This window comes from Natrix helvetica, assembly GCF_964273705.1.
Source record: "Natrix helvetica genome assembly, chromosome: 1".
NCBI lineage: Eukaryota > Metazoa > Chordata > Lepidosauria > Squamata > Natricidae > Natrix > Natrix helvetica.
Genome location: NC_138548.1, coordinates 318,327,258 through 318,343,491, shown reverse-complemented (window position 1 = coordinate 318,343,491; position 16,234 = coordinate 318,327,258). Strand labels below are relative to the sequence as shown.

At 40.1% G+C, this 16,234-nt stretch overlaps 1 protein-coding gene across 3 annotated transcripts; it reads left to right on the top strand.

Moving 5' to 3' along the window:
- The first annotated feature begins 3,861 nt into the window (after positions 1-3,861).
- Positions 3,862-16,234, top strand: LOC309382787 (uncharacterized protein). 3 transcript variants are annotated; one of them, XM_081934651.1, is made up of 7 exons: positions 3,863-4,021; positions 4,522-4,895; positions 5,680-7,233; positions 8,305-9,177; positions 9,849-9,976; positions 10,807-10,990; positions 14,403-16,234. In XM_081934651.1, exons 2-7 carry the CDS (start codon positions 4,536-4,538, stop codon positions 14,541-14,543), a joined length of 3,240 nt encoding a protein of 1,079 aa, XP_081790777.1. In that variant the 5' UTR covers positions 3,863-4,021; positions 4,522-4,535; the 3' UTR covers positions 14,544-16,234. The 3 variants fall into 3 exon arrangements, with proteins under 3 accessions (XP_081790778.1, XP_081790777.1, XP_081790776.1); XM_081934650.1 differs by having other exon boundaries at positions 3,863-4,284; XM_081934652.1 differs by lacking the exons at positions 10,807-10,990; positions 14,403-16,234 and having other exon boundaries at positions 3,862-4,284; positions 9,801-9,911.

The window sequence follows — 16,234 nt, the reverse complement described above, 5'->3', positions numbered from 1 at the left end:
CTTGTAACCAAACGACATGCTGTATATAATGGATGAGAATTTTTTATGTTGTCTTTTATGTTTAAAAATTAAAAAAAAGAAAAAAAAAGAAAAATTAGAATATCGTGCAAAAGTTCATTTATTCCAGTAATGCAACTTAAAAGGTGAAACTAATATATGAGATAGACTCATTACCGTATTGTTCAGAGTATAAGATGAAACTTTTTTCCTCAAAAAAGAGGCTGAAAATCTGGGTGCGTCTTATACATCGAATACAGCATTTTTTTGCCTCCTGAAGCCTCGCCCTCTTGACCAAAATGGCCTTGCATAATGAAGGGTTTCAGAGAGCTCCTGGGGGCTGGGACTGGCAGAAATGAGCAAAACATGGGCCATTCCCCCCCCCCCGCCCCCAGCAGCACTCTATAAGTCTCCATAAGGCTATGCATGCAATTTTTTTGACAAAAACAGGCCCGTTTTCGTGAAAAACGGGCTGGTTTTTGCTCGTTTTGCCCCCCCCCCCCCTCCACCAGGAGCACTCTGCAAGCCCACCCCCGTCTATTCATGCCTTTTATTTGAAAAAAATGGGCCCGTTTTTGCAAAAAAAGTGTCATTTTGGGGAGGTTTGCATAGTGCAAAAACTTTCCCCCCCCTTTTGGAAAGCTCTTTAACTGATTGATGAGAATTACATTGATCAAGTGCTGTGCCAGCAGAAACAAAGTTAGGTGCTGTGGATTGTCAGCTATTTCCTTCTCCAGCACATGGATAAATACACCTGGAAACATCTACCTACCTACCTACTCTCTCTTTCCCTACCTACTATATTTCTCCCTCCCCCCCTCTATCCCTCCATCTACCTACCTACCTACTCTATCTCCCTAACTACCTACTGTATTTCTCTCTCTCTCTCTATCCTACCTACCTACCTACCATCTCTATTTCCATACCTATCTACTGTATTCCTCCCTCCCCCCCTCTGCCTACCTACTCTCTTTCTCTCCCTACCCATCTACTTTATTTCTTTCTATTTCTCTCTCTATCCCTCTATCTACCTACCTACCCACTCTCTCTCTCCCTACCTCCCTACTGTATTTCACTCTCTTTCTATTTCTCTCTATCCCTCTACCTACCTACAATCTCTCTCTCCCTACCTACCTACTATATTTCTCCCTCCCTCTATCCCTCTATCTACCTACTTACCTACTATCTCTCTCTCCCTACCTATCTACTGTATTTCTCCATTTCTCTCTCCCTCTACCTACCTACCTACACAAACTCTCTACCTACCTACTGTATTTCTCTTTCTCTCCCTCTCTATCCCACTACCTACCTACCTACCTACCTACTCACTCTCTCTCCCAACCTACAGTACCTACTGTATTTCTCTTTCATTCTCTCTCTCTCTATTCCTCTATCTACCTACCTACTTTTTTAAAATTTGCCTCTTCAAAACCTTGGTGCGTCTTATACTCCGGTGCGTTTTATACTTCGAAAAATACGGTACATGCAAAGCAAGATAGTTCAAGCTGTGATTTGTCATAATTGCAATGATTATGGCTTACAGTTCATGAAAACCCAAATCCACAATCTCAGAAAATTAGAATATTGCGAAAAGGTGCAATATTCTAGGCTCAAAGTGTCCCACTCTAATCAGCTATTAAGCCATAACACCTGCAAGGGGTCCTGAGCCTTTAAATGGTCTCTCAGTCTGGTTCAGTAGGAATCACAATCATGGGAAAGACTGCTGACCTGACAGTTGTGCAGCAAACCATCATTGACACCCTCCTTAAGGAGGGACAGCCTCAAAAGGTAATTGCAAAAGAAGTTGGATGTTCCGGAAGTGCAAAGCACATTAATAGAAAGTTATGTGGAAGGAAAAAGTATGGAAGAAAAAGGTGCACAAGCAGCAGGGATGACCGCAGCCTTGAGAGGATTGTCAGGAAAAGGCCATTCAAAAGTGTTGGGGACTTTCACAAGGAGTGGATTGAGGCTGGAGTCAGTGCATCAAGAGCCACCACATACAGACGGATCCTGGACATGGGCTTCAAATGTCATATTCCTCTTGTCAAACTGCTCCTGAACAACAAACGACGTCAGAAGCATCTTTCCTGGGCTAAAGAAAAACAGACCTGGTCTGTTGCTCAGTGGTCCAAAGTTCTCTTTTTTGATGAGAGCAACTTTTGCATCTCATTTGGAAACCAAGGACCCAGAGAATGGAGGAAGAATGGAGAGGCACATACTGCAAGATGCTTGAAGTCCAGTGTGAAGTTTCCACAGTCTGTGTTGATTTGGGGAGCCATGTCATCTGCTGGTGTTGGTCCACTGTGCTTCATTAAGTCCAGGGTCAATGCAGCCGTCTACCAGGAGATCTTGGAGCACTTCATGCTTCCTTCCACAGACGAGCTTTATGGGGATGTTGACTTCATTTTCCAGGACTTGGCACCTGCCCACACTGCCAAAAGTACCAAAACCTGGTTCAATGACCGTTGGATTACTGTGCTTGATTGGCCAGCAAACTCGCCTGACCTGAACCCCATAGAGAATCTATGGGACATTGCCAAGAGAAAGATGAGACATGAGATCGAACAATGCAGAAAAGCTGAAGGCTGCTATTGAAGCATCCTGGTCTTCCATAACACCTCAGCAATGCCACAGGCTGATAGCTTCCATGTCACGCCGCATTAAGGCAATAATTGTTGCAAAAGGGGCCCAAACCAAGTACTGAGTACATATGCATGCTTATATTTTTCAGAGGTCCGATATTGTTCTATGTACAATCCTTGTTTTATTGATTGCATGTAATGTTCTAATTTTCTGAGATTGTGGATTTGGGGTTTTCATGAGCTGTAAGCCATAATCATTACAATTATGACAAATCACAGCTTGAACTATCTTGTTTTGCATGTAATGAGTCTATCTCATATATTAGTTTCACCTTTTAAGTTGCATTACTGAAATAAATGAACTTTTGCACAATATTCTAATTTTTTGAGTTTCACCTGTATATGGCTTTCACTTACTCTATAAATGACTACACTCAAATATCTAGCAGGATGGTATTCCTAGCTGTTTCTTGCAAGATAAATCTGCCATAGCTTCTTCTGTCCCCTTTTATCCGAGACCTGAAATAAATACTGCTGAAATTTCTCTTATCTCAGGACCAGCTGGAGGCATCATTAGTCCTATTTCACTGAGGGAGGGGCAGTGGAGCTTTCCTTAGAGGAGGACATTGCAGAAGTAGACAAATAGTGCTTGGAAGAAGAGGAAGAATAATAATTCTCCTTTTTCTCCAAATTTGGCAAGTGTTGTTCTTTCCATTGGCCCACAGCAGGTGTATCCAAACTGAACCTCTATAAGACCTGTGTACTGGAAATTCACAAGTCTAAAATGTTGCAAAAATTGGATAGTGATACTGAGGACCCAGAGGTAGCAACAGGATTGAGGAAAAATGCACATAGAAACATAATAAATTGATGACAGAAAAACAGCGAGCGATCCATTGAGCCTGCCTTTGAGTTTTTTGTTTGTTCTGTCTGCAAAGAAACATAAATCCTTCCATTCCCCACTATGAAGCCAAGGCTGAAGATGTTTCTCGGATGAGAAGCGAAACGTCTTCAAAGAAAAACCAGAAAGTCCAGTTGCCTCTTGAAAAAAAAAAGCACCTTTGGGACGAAACTACCATTACTTTCACTTTCCCAGAAGCGGCCGCTCACATGGCTCACACCTATTGCAACCCGGGCACCCACGTGACCTGAAACTAAAGCCCCGCCCTTCCAGGCTCAGGCCTCCAAGACAAGCCAGCTTTTCCAGCTTCTCAGGCTTCCGAGCCCCCCTTCGCAATCCCCGACGCTTTTGGGGAGGTGTTTCTCGGGGTGGGGGGGAGGAGGTGGCGCGCGGCGGGAGGAGGCCGCGAGAAGTTATCGGGAAGCGGATTCAGCCGGGAGAGTCGTCAAAGGGCGGGCTCGCGAGCGGAGGTGGCCGGAATCGACCAATGAGCGGGCACGGCTTAGCGGCGGGGGTGGCCGTCCCCAAGGCCTGGAAGAAGGTTCTGTGCGACCCTCTTCTCCTCCTTTCGGGCTCGTCGCGAAGTAGCCTTCTGGGCATTTCCAGGGCGGCCCTCTTCCCGGGGGTTGCTGCTCTCGCAGAAGGAGGTTGGAGGAGGGTGGGTGCGCCTGGCGCCCCTGAGATGGGCCCGGGGAAGGGCCGTGGCGCTCTGCTGCTGAGCGGATCCGCGCCCCCTCTCCCATATTTTGGCGTTAAAGATGGCTTTTGTTGACGGTCGTTTTATCCGAGGGCGCGCGTATAAAGGTGGGGGAACCTTTTTAGCGTTCTCTAATGGTCCTTTATTTGCATTTTCGGTTGATGCGAGGTTTAAATATATATATAATTAAATAATTATTTAAATATATATATTTAAACCATATATATGTGTGTGTGTGTATGTATATAATATTTTTAATTAAAGCGACTGCACCAGTCAAGCGGAAATGTGCTTAAAGATTGCCTTTTCTAACCCACCCCTCTCCTCCCCGTTTTAATATCCAGATAATTTAGCCCCGATGCAGCCGAGCAGGAGACGCAAAATCGAGTGGGACGGCTTCGCTGCAAGCTCACCTGCGAAATTCAGCAAGATCGACGAAGCACCGGCCCAGCCTGCTCGCGGAAGTCCCGGCGTCAGCGGGCCGGCCGCCTTTGGGAAGACCCGCGTTTTCTCCCCGGTCTTTTCCTGCAGGGAGTTCTCCCGAACTTCGTTCGCTGCCGCGGATTCTTCCTCTGATGAATTTGAAGTAGATGATGACATCAGCGGCGGTGGGCAAGAGCCTCCTGTCCTCAGCAAAACCTTCCTCACAAAACCCACTGCTTCCGACATGGAGACGAAAAATGTGGCATTTTCCCCTCGGGAATCCCTGAAACTAAAGGTGTGTTAAGTAGTAACCGAAATTGCTGAGTAAAAGTAGTTGCGGAGGAAATTAGAATATAGATGTTGCTGTTGATTCTTAGATGTTTTTATTACTCTGCAGTTATTTGTTATACAGTGCTGTTTTGTAAGGGTTTAGTGATGAAGGGCCTCAAAAATCCCACCGTTGACTAAATACATTATGCTGTACTTTGATAACCTTCGTTTCCTTTGGAGGATAATTCCACTTTTATCCAGTCATTAGCCTTTCATTTTGTATTTTTTTGGAAGTATTTAGCCTTCAAAAACATTTTTAAATTATATATCCTAGATTTTTTTTGTTTTCTGACAGTCTTTAATAAATATTAGAATTTTTTAATGAGTTCACTTCTCTAGCAGTTTTGTTCCTACTAGCAGAAACATTTAACCTAACTAGAATTTGATAGTTTATGTTATCATCTAAATTATTTTGTCTGGTTACAGCCCTTGTAGTAAGTAACTGTAAACATAAGAACAAATGTTGACTTGCAGTTTTGTTTTTAAAAGTAATTAACAGGAGCCCTGGTGACATGGCAAGTTTTGGATTCTGGCAGGGTTAGTCTGGATGGTGTGAGTAGCCAAGTAAGAGGAAATAGCATTTCTGTAGCAACATATAATGTACAACCAATAAACAATAATTACTTCAAATCTCAGTATTATTGCTGATGAACATGGCCATTGCTCCCTAACCTAGTGTGAGCTAAATAGTTTTGTGAGTTGGCTTTTACTTACAATTTATGAAGCTTACCTTACTCTTTACTATTTAGATCAAGCAAGAAGATTACAGTGATGCAAGAATAAATATTGCAGCAGCCCCTGAAAGAAAAAATGATTTAAAAGAAAAGTGGGCTGAATGTCGCCGGAAAAGAATAGAAGGCCAAGATCAGCATGAGGGATCTCGATTAATATATCATAAAGCTCTGTTGGGTGTATTTGGGGGACAATTGCAAGCCCGAAGAAAATCTTCATCTCTAAATGGAATTCATAAGGAAAGCCCTTCTAAAGAAGAGGAACTTGGCTCAGTTAACAGCGTGAGACAATTTTCGATGGAATCAGAAATTAAAGAGCAACAAACTGGAAACAAATCACATTGTTTGAAAACTGCACCAAAGGAACGTATTAATATTTCTGTTAAGCAAGGCAATAAAGAATCATGTTGGTCAGATGGCAGTTCAAGACGTGTATCTCTAATGTCAAGTTCAGAAGAAAAAGAACAAGAATCCAACATTCAGAAGGTTTTTTTGAAATCAGAAAGCTCTGCAGAATTGAGATTTGAAAAAAAACCAGAGATTCAGCAGGACTCCAACTTCAAAAAAGCTATTCCAAAAAAAGAAAATGAAACTTTGAAGTATAGTACAAAAGAGATTTCTAAACCAGGAACTGGATTAACACAAATGTCTACAATATCAAGACCAGAGCATGAAACAGATTTTCAACAGGATCCCAACACTGAGAAAGCAGTTACAAAAACAGATAATAAAACTGGGCATAAAGTTTCCAAACCAAGGCATGATTCAAAACATAGACATAAACGATCAAAATCTGAATATGATTTGGAACTTCAACAGACTTCCAGCTTTAAGAAGACTGTTAAAGAAACAGAAGACAAAACTTCTAAGTATAGCGTAAGAGAACTTGCCAAACCTTTGGTTAGGTCAAAGCAAAGTCATCGACTGTCAAGACTTGAGAATGAACTTGATGTGCGAGAAGATTCCAATGTTGAAAAAGATTCAACAAAAAGAGAAAATAAAACTAAGTGTAACACAAAACTTTCCAAACCAGTGGTTACTTCCAAATACGTTCACATACGATCAAGTTATGAAGATGAAGTAGAACTTTATCAGGGATCAGATGACTCACAGGTTTCAGTAAAAGAAAAAATAGATGTTGGGCAGAGTAAAACGAAGAAAGAAAATAGCCGCTCAGAGCACAAATTTAAAAGCAAGTCTAGCTGTTCACAAATTGGAGGGCAAAAAGATGAGCAAGTCTCTCCTGAACAGCTAAGTAAAATCTCTGATGGGAATATTTTTGCTAGCCAAAGTAAAAAAAAAAGGGGGAAATCAGAAACCAACTTGAGAAGCATAGTTGAACATTCAAAATGTGAAGCCGAAGAGACCAAGCGGAATAGTAACAATCAAAAAGCTCTTATAAAAGTCATTAGTGCTTCTGCAAAACAAAAAAACATAACAAAAGACCAATGTATTTCCTCCATTTCATCCAATGCACAAAGTGATACCACAGAGAAGTTTGTGAATTTCCAGACAACTGTTGAATCCTCTCAAGAATCAGTGTTAATGGATGATTCAGAAACAGATCAAAAGGTAAAACATTAACCTATTAGAAGGTTATTTCTAAAAAAACATAATTATTCAATAGTATTAATATTGCTATTTTAACCAAATCTAAAAAACCTAAATTGAATGAAAACACATTTACAACTTAGTCTGGAAATGTTCTAAAATGCCCTCAGCTTTTCATTATTCTTTACATAGTGCAAGAATTATAGCAGACTTAAGTATCAAGAGAGTCACTTTAATTGATAAAATATTTAAGGATTCTAATTATATAGACTTTTAGAAGTGGCACAATTGTGGGAGATTTAAGTAGTAGATGGAAATGTGATTCCACATACACAGAAGATCTATATTTTTTACTGAAATGTTATTTCTATATTTGACAAACATACATTCACAAATTAGCTTCATTTTGAGACTATATTAGCTTTTCTGTGGGGTTTCAAGTTGCATGGTTTTTAAGACTTTCTGATAAGTTATTAATATACATATTTTACTCAGACGTCCTTAGTAGACCTAAATTATTCAGAATGAGTTACACTTAATGAATCATATTACTTCCAACTATTTGCCTTAATGACATAATCTTGCTTTAGGTGTGATTTTTTTTTATTTCTTTACTACAGCAATTTTAACTCTCCTTTTTTTTTACTATGAGAATAGTTATATCTTCCTTATAGAACTATGGCATGCCCAATAAGAGTAGTGTTCAAAATAAACTCTTAGAACAACTGGTTTTAGATGCTTAGTAAGTCTATCAGCAGTTATACAATACAATACAATAGTAGAGTTGGAAGGGACCTTGGAGGTCTTCTAGTCCAACCCCCTGCCTAGGCAGGAAACCCTATACCATTCAAGTTAGAGAGGGAAGGGAGGTCAATAGGAAGATTGTATTGGTCTGTTGGATAATTGTGTTGCACTGGGACATTTTGGAAAGGTTAGGGACAGTCCAGTCATTGGATATACTGCATGGGAAGCTGCTGAGGGAAGGGATCACATGGCTGTCATTTTATTGTTATAGAAAAAAATAGATTTTTGAATAATTTTCATCATTATTTTCATGCTCATCTTAAATGGACCCCCCCTTTTTTTTTTCAGTTTATGGAGCCCAAGAAAGCGCTTTCAGCTGAAAATATCTGGTCCGACACGGAAGATGGAGAACCACTGGTTACTTTTTCACAAGAAGATTCCATCCCTAACCACAGTCTTTCAGAACCAAAGGAAATGTCATTGTCAACAACAGAATTTGTGATGTATCCTCCTCATTTATACAGTCAGAAAATGAGTGATTATACAAAATATTGGACAAGCAGTCCAAAGCCAACACATTCTTTTTCAAGCCCCACTGAAAACACCTCATATTCCAATAATCTCTGTGATATTTCTTTAGAAAGCCCAGTGAATACAACGAAGGATAAAAAACCTTCAGTGGAAAGTATGCAAGAGAGAGAGTGGTTATATGGTTCGTTATTGGACTATAAAGAGAAAAAAAGACGTCATAGTATGGAAATAGGAGCATATGTTCCCATCTTCTCCTCATCACGCAAGTCAGATTCTTTCACTAATAAATGTGTAAACCAGGATTTTCGTAGGAGTTTGCCCAAATATTTAGAAGAAGGGTTTATTGACACGCACTGTCATTTGGACATGTTATATTCAAAAACAGGTTTTGGAGGTTCTTTTTCTGAATTTAGGAAAATGTATAGTAGCACTTTTCCTAAAGAATTTCAGGGCTGCATAGCTGATTTTTGTGACCCTCGTACTTTAAAAAACAACTTGTGGGAAGATTTATTAAAAGAAGACATGGTTTGGGGGGCATTTGGCTGCCATCCACATTTTGCTCGTTATTACACAGAACTTCATGAAAGAAATATCTTGCAGGCAATGAGACACCCCAAAGCGATTGCCTTTGGCGAAATAGGACTGGATTACTCTCATAAATGTACTACAGAAATTTCAATGCAGCATAAGGTAAATTTTAATACTAAACTGTGTTAAGATATTTTATAATTGGGTAATGCTGAACAGTAATTACATTGATTTCACTGATTTTAGACAAAATACCTTGTCAGACCACTGAAGGTGATAATAGTTTTAATAAACAATGAGTGGTGGATTGCGGAAGTGTCCAAAAAAGTTTTGAACCCAAATACCAAATTTTGAAATCAAGTTGCTCTGTTTCAAATTCAAAGCAACTGTTTTGGTCTTGCTGGAAGTATCCAACAATATTCTGAGCTTAAATGGCCCCAGTTACTGCTCAAAGTGCCAGTTTCAAACCTAAGGTCAGAACATTACAAATGCAGAGGTTTTTTTTACAATTTTTTTTTACTCCGGAGTGAATTGTTGAATCATTGTGACAAATTCAGAGCCTTTTTTTAAACTTCAGAATGGGTTGTTGAATCATTGTGAAGTGCTATTTCCAAAGAAATACCGTGTATGCAATGCTGTCCTAAAATGGTAAACGTGATAAATAACTGAAAACAGTCCAGTACTTCTTGTATTTAAGTATTCATAATATGCTTTGGTTTGGTTACATTATAAAAGGCTGTGCTTAATGCTAGCATATTTCCCCCATGTCTTACTTTTGTTCTCAGGGCAGTTGTAATGGCATTTGAAGGTGTGCTGCTTTTTACTTGCTTCAGGTTTTTGAGAGGCAACTGAATCTAGCTGTTTCCTTAAAGAAGCCTTTGGTTATACACTGCAGAGATGCTGATGGTGATCTGTTAGAAATCATGAAAAAATGTGTACCAAAAGACTACAAAATACACAGGTAATTGTACTGTGTTCTTAAGTTGTATCATTCCTCTTATTATTATTTTTAAAAACAGTAATTGAATCTTGAGGGGAATAAGAGTTTGCCTGATTAGAATACTACCATGAGATGTAGACAACACCTTTGAAAAATTCTAAAAACTAAGAAATTTCAGTTGCCAAGATCTTACAGTTTATGGACAGCTAAGCATCAATGAGGGATGCGATGGCTCAGTGACTAAGACACTGAGCTTGTTGATCAGAAAGGTCAGTGGTTCGAATCCCTAGTGCTGCGTAACGGAGTGAGCTCCCGCTACTTGTTCCAGCTTCTGTTAACCTAGCATGTAAAAATGCAAGTAGAAAAATAGGAACCACCTTTGGTGGGAACGTAAAGGCGTTCCGTGCGCCTTCGCCGTTTAGTCATACTGGCCACATGACCACAGAGACATCTTCGGACAGCGCTGGCTCTTCAGCTTTGAAACGGAGATGAGCACCGCCCCCTAGAGTCAGGAACGACTAGCACATATGTGCGAGGGGAACCTTTACCTTTACCTTATGCATCAAATAATTTTTTTCCCATGGACTCTTCTAACTCACAAATCAAAGCTGAAAATGAAACCCTAATCTGAATGAAAGAATTTCATTGAAATAAGATTCCATAAATAATTGCTTTCATTCAAGATAATTTTGACTAAAGGTTTTCATACCAAAAAAGAATTACTGAAATGGCAGCTACCATGCTACATAACTATTTTGTCAAGTCTTTAGTATGACCTTCATTAGTGTTTACTTGTTACTAGTTATTCATTTGACATAGTGGGATGACCATTATTTTTGATCCCTTCATAGGCATTGCTTCACTGGCAGGTATAGTGTCATTGAACCACTTTTAGACTACTTTCCAAATCTAACTGTTGGATTCACCGCGTTGCTGTCTTACCCATCAGCAAATGAAGCTAGAGAATCTGTTCGAAAAATCCCATTAAGTAGAATAGTGGTAGAAACAGATGCACCTTATTTCCTTCCTCGGCAGGTAAGATTGGTTTTAAAAATACATCCACTATCACTGTTTATACTGAATTAACATAAGTGTTTTTGTTTTGTTTTTGAGAGGGAAAGTCCTCAGATAGAAAATGAGATTTTGAAATGTGAAAAAGCTGACATATTACTTTTTCTCTTAATTTGTAATAAAATAGTTGATGCAAGTGATATCTCAGAAAACTGTAACAAAAGATTGCTAACAAAGATATTACAATATTACAGGCACCAAAAGATTCTATTAGTTCAAAGCTTAACAACTACATAGTTTATGTATTAAATAAAATTATTCCTAATCCACGGTTTATTATGTATTCATTTGTGCTAATGTTACATAATTTACTTAGTAGGGAAAAAAATTTAATACCTCAACCAGTATTGATAGTTCAACCAGTATTGATAGTTCAAATTTCTGAACAGTTAATCCAAACGGAACAGATAGAATGTAAGCATCATAGGTAGTCCTCAGTTAAACAGAAATATTTACTGGAATTTCTGTCGATAATTGATGGTATAAAGTGCAATGTCACCCAACTGCATTGCTTAGTGACAGCAATATCAGCAGTTTCTGTTGCTGTCATTAACTAAATACCACCAGTAGTTATGTGAGGAGCCACCCTGATCCAAGCCATTCCCAGTTTGGTGCATCTCCGACTGAAGCCTTGATAAGGTGTCTTAATTCCCCCCCCCTCCATGTCCCTCCTATCTCTGTCTTTTTTTCCGCCCTGCAGTTCAGCATTTGGCAGCGGGGATGGTAGTACCAGCAGTGCTGCAGCAATGCTGGCACCATCGAAGGGTGCCAAACCTCAAGCCCTGCGCCACAACCAGCCCCACAGCACAAACCCCAGCAGTCCCCACCAATCTGTGCTTCACAGGCCCTGTTGCTCCCAGCAAGGTATGCAAGATAGTTCTGACCATGTCAAGCCTTTCCGAGGCTACATATACACTTCTCCAAACTGCATGCTGCCTCCTCAAGATGCTTTAAGAGATTTTTGAGACCTTCCAAACCTCAGAGAAAGCTGTGCCCACACTTCCCCCAAATGCCCGTGGCCTCATTGTTTTTCAGAAGGCCTCAAGAGTCTTTCTGAAGCATAATGACAAGGCAGCACATAGTTTGGAGACGTATGCACATGGCCTTGAGAAGAAGGTCTGGCAAGGCCAGCAGCTGCCTCGAATAGCACATGGTTGGGTGTGCCTTGTCACCAGCAGAAGGAAGGTGGCAAAGATCAAGTGGGCACGCAGGTCCTGTGGAACATGGAATGACTGGGACTAAGCACTGACTGGCTGCGGCATGAGGCTTGAGGTGACACTCTTCAGCAACAAAGGATAGCAGTACTGGGCTGAAGTAGAGGCCCTGGGGTGATAATAGTCTTTTGAGACTGCTGAAAGCCCCGTGCCTCTATTTCAGTTCCAGCAGTGGCACCACTGCTGAGGAATGATGCTGTGCAGGGCATTTAAAAGGGCAGAGATGGCGGAAAATAGGCATATGGGAGAAGTGCCCCTCTGGTTTTAAATCTGAATAAGCTGCCTAGCACCCAAATTTTGGCTATGTAGTCATGGAAGCTCTGTAACAACCATAACTTTAGGGGACCAGTCAAGTTACATTGGTTCATCTTCACTGTAACTAAACGATCGCTGAATGAATTGTTAACTGAGGACTGCCTGCAAATGTTTCCTAAAACTAATGAGTCTTGAAGAACAAAAGTAGTATAGCAATAGCACTTAGACTTATATACCACCCCATGGTGCTTTGCAGCACTCTCTGAGTGGTTTACAAATGTCCGCATATTGCCCCCAACAATCTGGATCCTCATTTTACCGACGTCAGAAGGATGAAAGGCTGAGTGAATCTATTTTAACTTAACATATTGCCACTGCACCTAGTAGCACATTGCGGCTATACTGCAGCTCCTTAAACAGCATGCTATATGAAGGCAACATTTCAGTTGGAATAAGGTGAGGTTAATATCTTGGAAATAATAGTGGTTGACATAGGTGGACAAAAAGTTGTTTTGTGGTCTTAGGGGTGGTAACTGTTTTAGCCATACTGTGCTGCATATAGGAGGATAGAAATTGAAAAATTTCATAGGCAGGGGACTTGAGGGTAACTGAATGCTGTAAGACAGAGTTCTCCAACCTTTCCGGCTTTGTGGCCCAGCGGGTGGGGTATTGGATGGTGAGCAAGCATGTATGTGGGCACAACTCCATTTACACAAGTGGTGGACTTGCTCACTGCTGCTTGTACAAGTGGGGATGCCCACTGTCTCACCTGCCACTTCAGGCAGCCAAGTTGTGAAGTGAAACTTGAGGCTGAAATTGCTATCAGTTGCACATTAATATATTGATAACAAAACTTTTTTGGGAGGATATGTCAGTTTGCCAGTAAAAGGAGATAGGTAGATAGGTCTGTTAGCAGTTGCATGATTTTTTACATGTTGCTATACACATTTTTAATCAAAACACTTGTTTGTTTGCAACAGTAGAAAGACATACCTTATAGAAAGGACTACATCTATCACAGTGGTTCTCAACCTGTGGGTCAGGACCCCTTTGGGGCTCGAATGACCCTTTTACAGGGGTCGCCTAAGACCATTGGAAAAAACATATTTTTGAAAAAATATGGAAAACATAAAATAATCTTATGGTTGGGGGTCACCACAACATGAGGAACTGTATTAAAGGGTCGCGGCATTAGAAAGGTTGAGACCCACTAATCTAATACAAGATATACCGTATTTTTTGCACTATAAGACACACTTTTTTTGCCCCTGAAAAGTGGGTGGAAATGTCTGTGCATCTTATAGAACAAATGTTGCCAAAGCCCCACCAACCTGCAGCCCCCCCCCCCTTTCAGTCATTTTCAGTCTCCGCGTGCCCCGTTGTTAGTCTCTGTGCGTCCTGTTTTTGGCCCATTCCAGGCAGTGGGGATCACCACCACTCACCACCAGGGATCGCCTTCATTTGCCAATGGCAATCAGCAGTGATAGGCAGCAGCAATCTCTGCTGCCTAAAACAATCCAAAAATGGGACGCACGCAGGCCAACAATGGGACGCATGGAGGCAGCGATGGGTGGCAGCGATCCCCACAGCCTGGAACAGTTGATCGGTGTTATTCCGGGAGGCTGATCCAACTGCCAATCAACTGCTCGTGCTAAATCAGACTGCGATAATGTGCTGAAGCTGACCAGGCTGTTTGCTGTAAGGACGCTAGCCAGATGAATACCAGTGGATGCTGGTAGGCAGAGGCAGATTTTTTTTATTGTTTTCATCCCCAAAGCTATGTGTGTCTCATGGTCCAGAGTGTCTTATAGTGCAAAAAATACGGTAATCATTTGTTACGTGTTAAACCTACTTTCTGATCAGCACTTGTATATAGAGTTGAAATCTGTTCTTTGTCTTTTTCCTAGGTGCCAAAAAGTGTTAGCCGGTTTTCTCATCCTGGTGTAGCTCTGCACACAGTGAAAGAGATTTCCTGTCTCAAAGAGGTGTCATTACCTGTCATGTTAGCTGTTCTAAGGCGAAACACCAACAAAATTTATAACTTGTAAGACGGTGCAAAGAAAAGAGGGAAGAACTGAAGAGGAAATGCTTTTGTAAAGTTGATTTGATCCTTTTAAATTTATTTTGTAATGTATATATAGATCTGAATTTGGAATATCCTTTAATATCTTTTTTTAATTTGTTCAATTCTGTTACTTGTTTCTGCTCTTTAATGTGCCTCGGTGTTGATTTTAATTCTAAGAGTTTTGGGTTTTTAGTTGTTAAACCTTGGGGGCACAAACTGTCAGTATTTTAATTTTTCAAAAAGAAAACAGAAACAAACCTAAAGTGCTCTTAAAATTATCAAGCTAAATTTAAGTATTTCTTCTGAGCAGCAAATCACCTAACTGCTGCAATAAAAACATTGCCCACTTATCTAACATACATGTAGAAATAACCTCAAAGAAGTAATGAAGTGTATTTTCTGTTTCTGAACATTTTTTTCCAACACACTAACCCATTCACTCTTTTCACAGAATAAAAGTAAATGCTAAATCATTTTTAAAGAGACACAAATATTGTTTACACACATTTACTGAAAGTCACAGAAATTCCCTAGCTGAATTATGCTGAAGTGAAAAATACCTGCATGCATGCAGGTTAATGAAACAAAGTTAAGGGAGTAAAATAGTGTGTCAAGATTATTCATAAAAGACTTTTAATTTCTATTTGAATTTATTCATTTTTAATTTCTGCAGAGAGTTCTTAATTAGGAAAGTGATTATACAGTATATCACATAAGTAAGTACACTCCCTCACATTTTGTAAATATTTAAGCATATCTTTTCATGTGACTGAAGAAATGACACTTGGCTACAATGTAAAGTAGTGAGTGTACAGCTTGTATAACTAAATGTGCTGTCCGCTCACAATAATGCAACACACAGCCATTAATGTCTAAACTGCTGGCAACAAAAGTGAGTATACCCCTAAGTGATAATGTCCAAATGGGCCCAAAGTGTTATTATTTTGTGTGGCCACCATTATTTTCAGCACTGCCTTAGCTCTCTTGGATATAGAGTTCACCAGAGCTTCACAGGTTGCCACTGGAGTCCTCTTCAACTCCTCCATGACAACATTGCTGAGCTGGTGGATGTTAGAGACCTTGCGTACCTCCACCTTCCGTTTCAGGATGCCCCACAGATACTCAGTGGGTTTTGGTCTGGAGACACGCTTGGCCAGTCCATCATCTTTACCCTCAGATTCTTTAGCAAGGCAGTGGTGGTTTTGGAGGTGTGTTTGGGGTTGTTATCCGGTTGGAATACTGCCCTGCAGCCCAGTCTCGGAAGAGAGGGGATCATGCTCTGCTTCATTAATGGCTGTGTGTTGCGTTACTTTGAGGGAACAGCACATTTACATTGTTATACAAGCTGTATACTCACTACATTGTAGCCAAGTGTCATTTCTTCAGTGTTGTCACATGTAAAGTTATACTTAAATATTTACAAAATGTGAGGGGGTGTACTGTATGTTTCTATACTTTTATGAATTACTTTGACTTTAAACAATTTATTTGTCAATAAATTATTTTTGTATCAGTATTCTTATAATTAATCATCTTGGCAACAGAAATTAATCTTGTCGTCAATAACACTGAAAACAAACATTCCTTTGTCTTCAAAGCAGCTGTGTGTTTTATCTTTAAAATTTATTTCTGTAGATACTTTTGGTCATGTTATTAAATATGTTTCACAGTGTT

What these genes read in the sequence shown, in the direction of transcription:
- LOC309382787 (XM_081934650.1), top strand. Translation starts at nt 4,239, where the DNA reads ATGGCTTTTGTTGACGGTCGTTTTATCCGAGGGCGCGCGTATAAAG. An exon ending in CCGAGGGCGCGCGTATAAAG is followed by an intron (nt 4,285 to 4,521) that starts GTGGGGGAACCT and finishes TTTAATATCCAG; the next exon opens with ATAATTTAGCCCCGATGCAG. An exon ending in AAATTTCAATGCAGCATAAG is followed by an intron (nt 9,178 to 9,848) that starts GTAAATTTTAAT and finishes TACTTGCTTCAG; the next exon opens with GTTTTTGAGAGGCAACTGAA.